Raw genomic sequence first — 8,698 nt, 5'->3', positions numbered from 1 at the left:
TTTAACTTGGTACTGTGAAGACCTGAAATCTCAAGGACTGAAGACTTGTAAATATTTACATTTTAGACTACAGGCTGAGTTTTTGACTACAAAAATAATTGAAGACTTTGGTATAATCAGCATTTCCCTGTACTTCTCAAATACACAGGGAAGTGTGAAATCAATCTCTATAAATCCTGCTTCTGGTCACTAGCAGACACCAGTCTGCTCCCTAAAGCCTGCACAGTTTTAAGTCATTGATCAGAGTAGTTCTAGACGTGTTACCAGCTGGAATTAAGATTATTTATTAACTCAAGAGGGTGTCAATGATATTTTGCTAATACTGTGCTAGGAGCTATTTGGTATTGTTCTTGATTTTGTAGGCAGCAAAATTCACACAAATTAGGGAAAGTAAAACCTGTTTTAAGGTATGTGATAATAACATCAGTTTACTTGGTGTGTGTTTATTTACAGTATATGAGTTACTCAACACTTGCGTGCTATGAAATACTAAATGGAATGCTAGCAATAAACTGGTACCATATTGCCAGGACTGTGAAAATTGGTGTTTGAAAAGAGAATATATTGTAATATACCACTAGTTCTACGTGCTGTAATGTAGTTTCACAAAGACAAAATGTGGAAATGTTCTGTGGATGTATAAGATTACATTCAGCATTCTGGGTGATGCTTTCTGATGTAACATTAGTGTTGTAATACATCTGCTACATTTATTCTGATCCAAAATTCTTGCCTAATTGACAAAGATGTTTTTAAAGTTAAAAATCTAAGAGGTACTTGGTATTTTTAGGCATGGGAGAGCATTTCCTTTTTTTCTTGTTAGAATATATTTCTTTCTATTATTTTTGCGCACTTCATTTTGCTGTTAAGAGCTCTTCAAAATGTTCTCCATTTATAAATGTCAACTGGGCTTTACCATATGATATCCTATTTATATAAATGTGGGCAATAAAGCTTTTGCTTTATGGAAATGAGGATTTATAAGTGTCAAGTATGTTTTTGTTCCTCTGTAGCAACAACATTTAGTAAATTTTCCTGATAATTTCCATGTCCAGGTGAATGCAATTACTAACATACAGTGACTCATTTTCTTATGTAAATTTTCTTTACAACGTTTTTGATGTGACTATACTTACTTGTGTCAAATTCTATAATTTCATTATATTAAATTACATGCTCACCTTGATACTCATCAAGTCTTTGAAATGTTTTGGATTATGAATGTGTGCATATTCTGGCACAGTCTCACTATCAGTTTTGGCTGTTCTAATTAGTAACTGGGTTTTCAGGTCAGTAATTACACTATTTGCAAAACTTACAAAGCAAGAGGTATATGCTTTCTAATTATCAGGGTTTTTTCCTTGTTTTGCTTTTACAGTAGTAAGGCTATGATTTTGGGGGTGATTTGTTGTCTAACAAAGTATAGCTACAGGCACTTTATTAGCTGTAGTTACTTCTACGTTTACTGTTATCTGGTATCTGCTCAACTCTGCTAAAATGTTTTGACCCTGTGGTTCTCACTGATTACATTTCATTGCTTTCGTTTCATTATGTGGTCCAGCCTTGCCTCCCTTTGCTGATGAAGCACAAGCACTTTATCATCATATGCACAGGCTTCTTGCACTGCATGAGTTGTGCACATGAGCAAAGACATGCTCTGTAAAGAGCAGATCTGGTGAGGGTGAACAGGGTCAGCCAAGAGCCCAGCACCAAGGTGCCAAGTCCCAGAAGTCAGTCACAGGGATGGTGGGAGCATTCGTCTTCCAAATGACCTGAACTTCTCCAAGTCAGCTCTGATTACATCATTCACTTCCTCTTAGGTTCCCATCTTCTACCACCCTTATGTCCTCCCAGAGAAGCCACCAGCTCCTATTCACACCTTCCATTACTGGCCCTGGCTTTGGTGTTTATGATGCAGTTGCCTTGGTGACTCCCCGTTGGGTCAGCTACCCACAAAGCCACTACTTCTCATTTCATACCTGTGAGGTCAGGCAGTTTCTCACATGTTCATGGTTCACTGTGTGTGTGTGATGCCTGGGGGCTGATTGTTAGCAGGCCCTGTGGTTATGCCTTTCCCTTGGTATCTGGAATGGCCGGCAGTTTCTCACACTATGTGCTGGTAAATGCATATATGACCTGAACACTAGTATCAGTAATATATTAGAGTTCCTTGCATTACTGTGTGGTTAGTACAGCCACATAGCCAGAGTAGGCCATTTATGCCTACACTGTAGTGAAGCAGATGAATGAAAAGCACATAGGGGAATCTTTTAGTTGTGTACTGCTTGCCCAGCCACCTCTTACCACTGCAGCACTCCATGAACAGTAAGAGTCCTGACTGACAAAGGGAAATTAGCTTTTCCCACTTGGCCATGTTCGTACATTTACTCAGGAGACCTTGTATCCAAGGATGGTCACTGTGAAGTGCTAAAGCCATCTAGTGGCAGGCTGCTTCCTTAGGCCTGGGTAGTCTGGGTAGCTAACTACATAGCCTTTGGCAGACTATTACATGCATGCACAAATGCTGAGGTTTAAGCCCAGGCACCAAATAAGGCCCATGCAGCCACTCACTCACTCTTCCACCAGCAGGATGGGGAAGAGAACTGGAAGGTTAAAAGACAGAAAACTCATGGGTAGAGATAAAGACAGGTTAATAAGGAAAGTAAAAACCACACATGTAAGCAAAGCAAAACAAGGAATTAATTCACTGCTTCCCATGGGCATCTCCAGGACAGCAGGACCCCATTACACATAATAGTCACTTGACAAACACCACACCATCACTCCAGATGTTCTCCCTTTTCTCCTTCTTCCTCCCACTTTATATACCGAGCATGATGTCACATGGTATGGAATATCCCTTTGGTCAGTTTGGGTCACCTGTCCCAGCTGTGTTCCCTCCCCCTCTCCCATGCACCCCGAGGCTCCTCACCAGTGTGGCAGTACAGAAAACAGCAAAGGCCTTAGCTCTGTGTAAGCTCTGCTCAGCAACAGCAAAAACATCTCTGCATTATCAACCCTGTGTTCAGCACGAATCCAAAACATAGCCCCACTAGCCCTGTGAAGAAAGTTAACTCTACCCCAGCCCAAACCAGCACAACAAAATACCAATTTGCTAAAGCAGAATACTACAAAATAGTTCTAAGTGCTAGGAATACATGCATGCAGTTATTAAGAATGATGTTGTTTCCTGTACGAGACTGACTCCTACTTCAAAAGCCTTCCTCCTTCCCCGTGACAGTAACTGTCTTCTAGGTAGAGGGGGAAAAAAAAGATCTCCTGTTAACCCGATCATCCCCCCAGTTTGTAGTAAATTTGATAAGTAAGCGTTTAAGACAAATTCCTTGACTGAAAACAGAGATGTCTTTACATAAGCACAAAGCTAGCGATCTTAATAAGGTACTAAATCTAGCTACGAAACCTGAAACCTGTTTCTATGAAAGTTTAATGAACAGGGCTAAGGTTTCTTTAAAATATTTTGAAATATTTTATTAATTCACAGAGAGTATTTCCAGAGTTTGATTTTGCTTTGATTGTGTTACCTTAAGAGATGTAAGAATTCTGCTATAAGTAGCCTGGACAGTAACAAAATTGGAAACTATGTGGAAGTTCCAATGCTTAAAGTCACCATGACAAGATGGCTGAGTCCTGGTACTGCTGCTTAGACTCACACCAAGAATGAAGGCTGTGATGGGATGCCACCTGTGCTTGAAATCCCCAAGCCCAACTAGACATCTTCCAAGAGTTTAACATCAGTGCAAGAGGCAAGTACCTTGTACCCCACTTTGTTAAACTTAACTGTGTCAGGTGAAATAAGAGTCACCATATATCACTGAGAAGAGTTCTCTAACATGTAATACTGACACAAACAGTTAAAAGTAGCGAAATCTTTTTTATTGGCAGAGAGACCATTTTCAATATGGAAAATACACCCCCACGTTCGATAAATTTGTATCAAAGGAAATGAAATAAAAAATCTGTATATCAAAACCCCACTAAATGTCTTCAGGACAAGTTTCCTGTAAGTATCCTAGAACCTCTACCAAGAATGAAAGGATGCCTATAAAACTTCAGTTTCTGGCCAATCTAATCATGGAAGAGGACACTCATGGATGCAAAAGGGTTAAATATATACAGTGAGACATCCACAAGAGGGTTCTCCTTGCTGAATAAATACATTTGCAAAGAAAATACTCCTCACTGGCAATACACAGCACATGTAACAGCAGCTTTTTTTGGTATATTTGTTGAAATAAATGGAACTGTTACCATGCTGCCAGGTGAGAAACTAGGGTACTGTTGTTCCCTCTGGAAAAATCAAGTGTTCTTCCCAGTACCACATGGAAAGTATTCAGGGAATTCATGAATAATTTTTAGCGCTTCATTGTAGACTTCCAAATCTGAAAGAGGGCAAAGAAAAAGGTTATGATGCATAAGCTGAATTCCCCACATGTCAATGACAGCATTAAAGCAGTGCTTATTTGAAAACAATATACATTTTTAAAACAATCCAGTCTCCCTCAACCTTCTATTTTCCCCAAGGCAGCACCACGCATTGCTTGTTTTCTGGAGGGTTATTTTCAGGCCTGCTGGATGCACACTCTTACAAGGTCTAGGGCAAAGTGAGAACCATGCAGTCAGGAGTGGGGGAGTGATCAGACCATGGCAACGATCTAGACTTGAGTCACTCCCTACAGTTTAACTGTAAACTACTATATTTGGTACAGAACTTCTCTCATGTCACTCTCCTTTTCCACACCCTGCTCTATATCTGGCAGCTTGAAGAAACACCTTGTCTGTAAGGAAAGGTAATCAGGCTCTACCTTCTTACTTACTAGAGTTCAGAACTTAAAATGAATTTGTCATAATGTATATTCTTACTTACCAAATGGACTTTTATCTTCTCTGAACTGGACATATGACACACACATGATGTTTGCCTGATTTGTTACTCTTCCCACTACTTCAATAATTCCTGAGATCTCCTCTTCTAGCTAGAAAACACACCAAAGATGGAATGAGTAACACTAAATTAGGTGTTGCCTCTACTGCACAGCACTTCAGCTGGGAACTTTCCACAACAGATGGCTTGTTCATGACTGATTCTGTTCCATGTCAAACAATACAGTACTTCTGAATGGCCCTGTCCCAATCCTTCCCTCCCAAAAATGCAAGTCTTGAGCCACTCACAGATTTACAGGTTTTGTAACAGTCAATTCAGTACCAACACAAAAAACCCCAAAAACATATGAAGAAGCATCAGAGGGAAGATACCAGTTGATAAGTATATAAAACTGTGTCATTTAATCACTGAACAGACTAATCTAGGACACAGAGAGCAGAAAAATCCAGATTTTCATGCCCTGCGTTCAAACCTGAGTCAATTATAGAACTCTGTAAGAGCTAAGGAGGTATCACACATGCCAGAGAGCAGTTCCAGTGTTCCAGATTCAGGAGGTATAACTGGAAGTCAATCTGTCAGTAAGTGTTCAGAACATGAAGACACTGGCATTAACAAGCCTTTGGTTGAACAAGGGGAAAAAAAGGCTAAAAATTATATTTTGCTCCAAAATCATATAGCTTGAACATGTTTTTTTCTTTTTTTAAGACACAAATTTTAAGAGTGCAGTATTATTTCAGTAGTGTTTTACCACTACCTAACCCTTGCTTTTAACTTTCTAGTAAGTCTCCTGGAATAGATTCCCTCCCCATAATTTTGAGTTTCTCCATTGAAAGGAGGAACTACACACACGCAAACAAAGGAGCATATTAAAGGGGGGAAAAGTTAGCAAACATTTCGATTAGCAAATCCAGAAGTTTCCCCATTGACAGGCAAAGCAGAGAGATGAACCAGTTCCTCCTAGGGCAGAGGAACACAGATGGAAGTGCCCAGCACTGCACCTATGCATTTATGGAAGTCAATCATTTACACTGCTACGAAAAGTTGTGGAATCGTTGGTCAGACGCTAACATCTGAATTTTTTTAACTTAAGAAGAAGGTAAAAGACAATTAGAACTTGTAGGAAAGACATTTTCTTGCAGTTTGAAGTTAAGGTCAGCAATAAGACAAAACTCTTTGCCAGATTAAATTGCATTTTTCCTCGACAAGAAGAGACTTCTGTCTTGACAGTCTGAGAGTACCACGTGCAATTATTTCACATGGAAACTGCAAGACTTCTCAGTTTTTAACAACTTGTTCCGAGAAAAAGATGTGAAGATACACAACAGTCAAGCTACAGCATTTGCCATCACAATGAAAATGATCCTTTAACTACAACATTTGCTAGAGGAAAAAACATACCTAGAAGAGAATGCCAGGGTGTTACTCCTTCAGTGGCACATGACAACAAAGGAAGCAGTGCTTTTGTGCAGTAGTTCTAAGTATATCTTATTGCATTAATTCCTTGGTTTTTTTTTTTAAGAAAGACTGCTTCAAGCTATCTATGTTTACTGGAATTCTATGACAAGTGTTCTAAGAGGATATAGAAATGTCAGCTCAAGAGACTTTTGAGAATACCATATTCTCGGGGGATTTTAATTATAAAGGGAATTTTAAAAAGGGAGGAAAAAGTGAAATGACAATAAAGCTAATTATATTATGCAGTGGAATTTATTACACTGTAAACAACAAATAGAGTAAGAGAAAATTGCCAGACAGGGATGTGTCTGACAAAGAATTAGTTCTGTCTCTTAACACCAGCTGAAATTGATGAAGACCAAGGCAGTTCATGAGTAAGAAGACTGCAAGTTAGCTGAAAGGTGCAAGAAACAGAGGCAACGAAATACATGCGGAATAGGAAAACAAACAGAGATCTGTTTTTTTTCTTCACTGAAAACCCAAAATATGGAAGGCATGCATTCCTGTGGTGAGACACTGGAACACGCTGCCCAAGGAGACTGTGAATGCCCCAACCCTGGTAGTGCTCAAAGCCAGGATGGATGAAGCCTTGAGCAACCTGGTCTGGTGGGAGGTGTCCCTGCCCATGGCAGGCAGGGTGGGACTGGATAGTCTATAAGGTCCATTCCAATCCCTAAAATTCTATGATTCTGTGCATAGATCTCAGAAGAGACAAAAAACCTCTGGTATCCTCTAAGAGGCAACATCAATTATCTCCTAAGCATTCCTTTGACTTACAGGTTCACTCAGCTCCACAGTCGTGTGCCTTCCTACTCCATCCGAAAGCACAAAAAGCTTCCCAGTAGGATGAATCTACAAAAGAGAGACAACCCAGTAGGATGAATCTATCAAAGAAAAGCATCCAAATAAGGACGAATTGCTTCATTTTTTAATACTTTTTTTTAAAGAAAGACTGCTTCAAGCTATCTATGAAGTTTACTGGAATGCTATGACAAGTGTTCTAAGAGGACATAGAAACGTCAGCTCAAAAACCTTTCGAGAACCCCATTTTCTTGTTGGGTTTTCTTTTTAATTAATCAATTTTTTTTAAAAATGAGGAAAACGTGAAATTTCAATAAAGCCAATACATGCAGTGGGATATATTACACTGCAAACAACGAACAGAGTTAAGACATCCCAGTAGGATGAATCTACAGTAGAGAGACAATCCATTAGGATGAATCTACAAAAGAAAGGCATCCCAGTAAGGACAAATTGCTTCATTTTTCAATATTTTTTGTAAAGACTGCTTCAAGTTATCTATGAAGTTTACTGGAATGCTGTGACGAGTGTTCTAAGAGGACACAGAAATGTCAGCTCAAAAACCTTTTGAGAATACCATATTCTTGTTGAGGTTTTTACTAATTATAAAATCAATTTTTAAAAAAGGGAGGAAAAAGTGAAATTGCAATAAAGCAAATACAAGCAGTGGGATACATTACACTGCAAACAACAAACAGAGTTAAGACAACCCAGTAGGATGAATCTACAAAAGAAAGGCATCCCAGTATGGATGAATTGCTTAATTTTAAAATATATTGATTTTTTAAAAGACTGAATCAAGCCATGTATGAAGTTGACTGGAATGCTAAAAGGACATAGAAATGTCAGCTCAAAAACCTTTTGAGGCTACCATATTCCTGTTGGAGTTTTTTCTAATTATAAACTCAAATTTTTAAAAAGGGAGGAAAAAGTGAAATTACAATAAAGCAAATACAAGCAATGGGATACATTACACTGCAAACAACAAACAGAGTTAAGACAACCCAGTAGGATGAATCTACAAAAGAAAGGCATCCCAGTATGGATGAATTGCTTCATTTTAAAATATACTGATTTTTTTAAAAGACCGATTCAAGCTATCTATGAAGTGGAATGCTACGATTCAAGCTATCTATGAAGTTGACTGGAATGCTAAAAGGACATAGAAATGTCAGCTCAAAAACCTTTTGAGGCTACCATATTCTTGTTGGAGTTTTTTCTAATTCTAAAATCAATTTTTTAAAAAGGGAGGAAAAAGTGAAATTACAATAAAGCAAATACAAGCAGTGGGATACATTACACTGTAAACAACGAACAGAGTAAGAGAAAGAGATCCCAGTCCATCCCACCCCATCTACAAAACAGAGACACCACAGTAGGGTGAATCTACAGTAGAGAGACATCCCAGTGGGATGAATATACATAGAGAGACATCCCAGTAGGGTGAACCTACAGTAGAGAGACATTCCACTGGGATGAATATACAACAGAGAGACATTCCAGTGGGATGAATATCTACAGGAGAGAGCCATCCCCGCA

At 38.9% G+C, this 8,698-nt stretch overlaps 1 protein-coding gene across 1 annotated transcript; it reads right to left on the bottom strand.

The window, feature by feature from the left end:
• Positions 1-4,317: 4,317 nt before the first annotated feature.
• On the bottom strand, positions 4,318-7,210 carry RPA3 (replication protein A3, 14kDa; the record flags this gene model as incomplete). The annotated part of the gene is made up of 3 exons (XM_009084264.1): positions 4,318-4,400; positions 4,886-4,994; positions 7,136-7,210. Coding segments are annotated over 3 exons (267 nt in total), but the record flags the coding sequence as incomplete, so codon positions are not given.
• Positions 7,211-8,698: the final 1,488 nt, after the last annotated feature.

Source organism: Acanthisitta chloris, unplaced genomic scaffold, assembly GCF_000695815.1.
Source record: "Acanthisitta chloris isolate BGI_N310 unplaced genomic scaffold, ASM69581v1 scaffold3041, whole genome shotgun sequence".
Classification (NCBI taxonomy): Eukaryota; Metazoa; Chordata; class Aves; order Passeriformes; family Acanthisittidae; genus Acanthisitta; species Acanthisitta chloris.
Note: the sequence above shows the minus strand (reverse complement) of the source record. Positions and strands in the feature narration are given on the sequence as shown.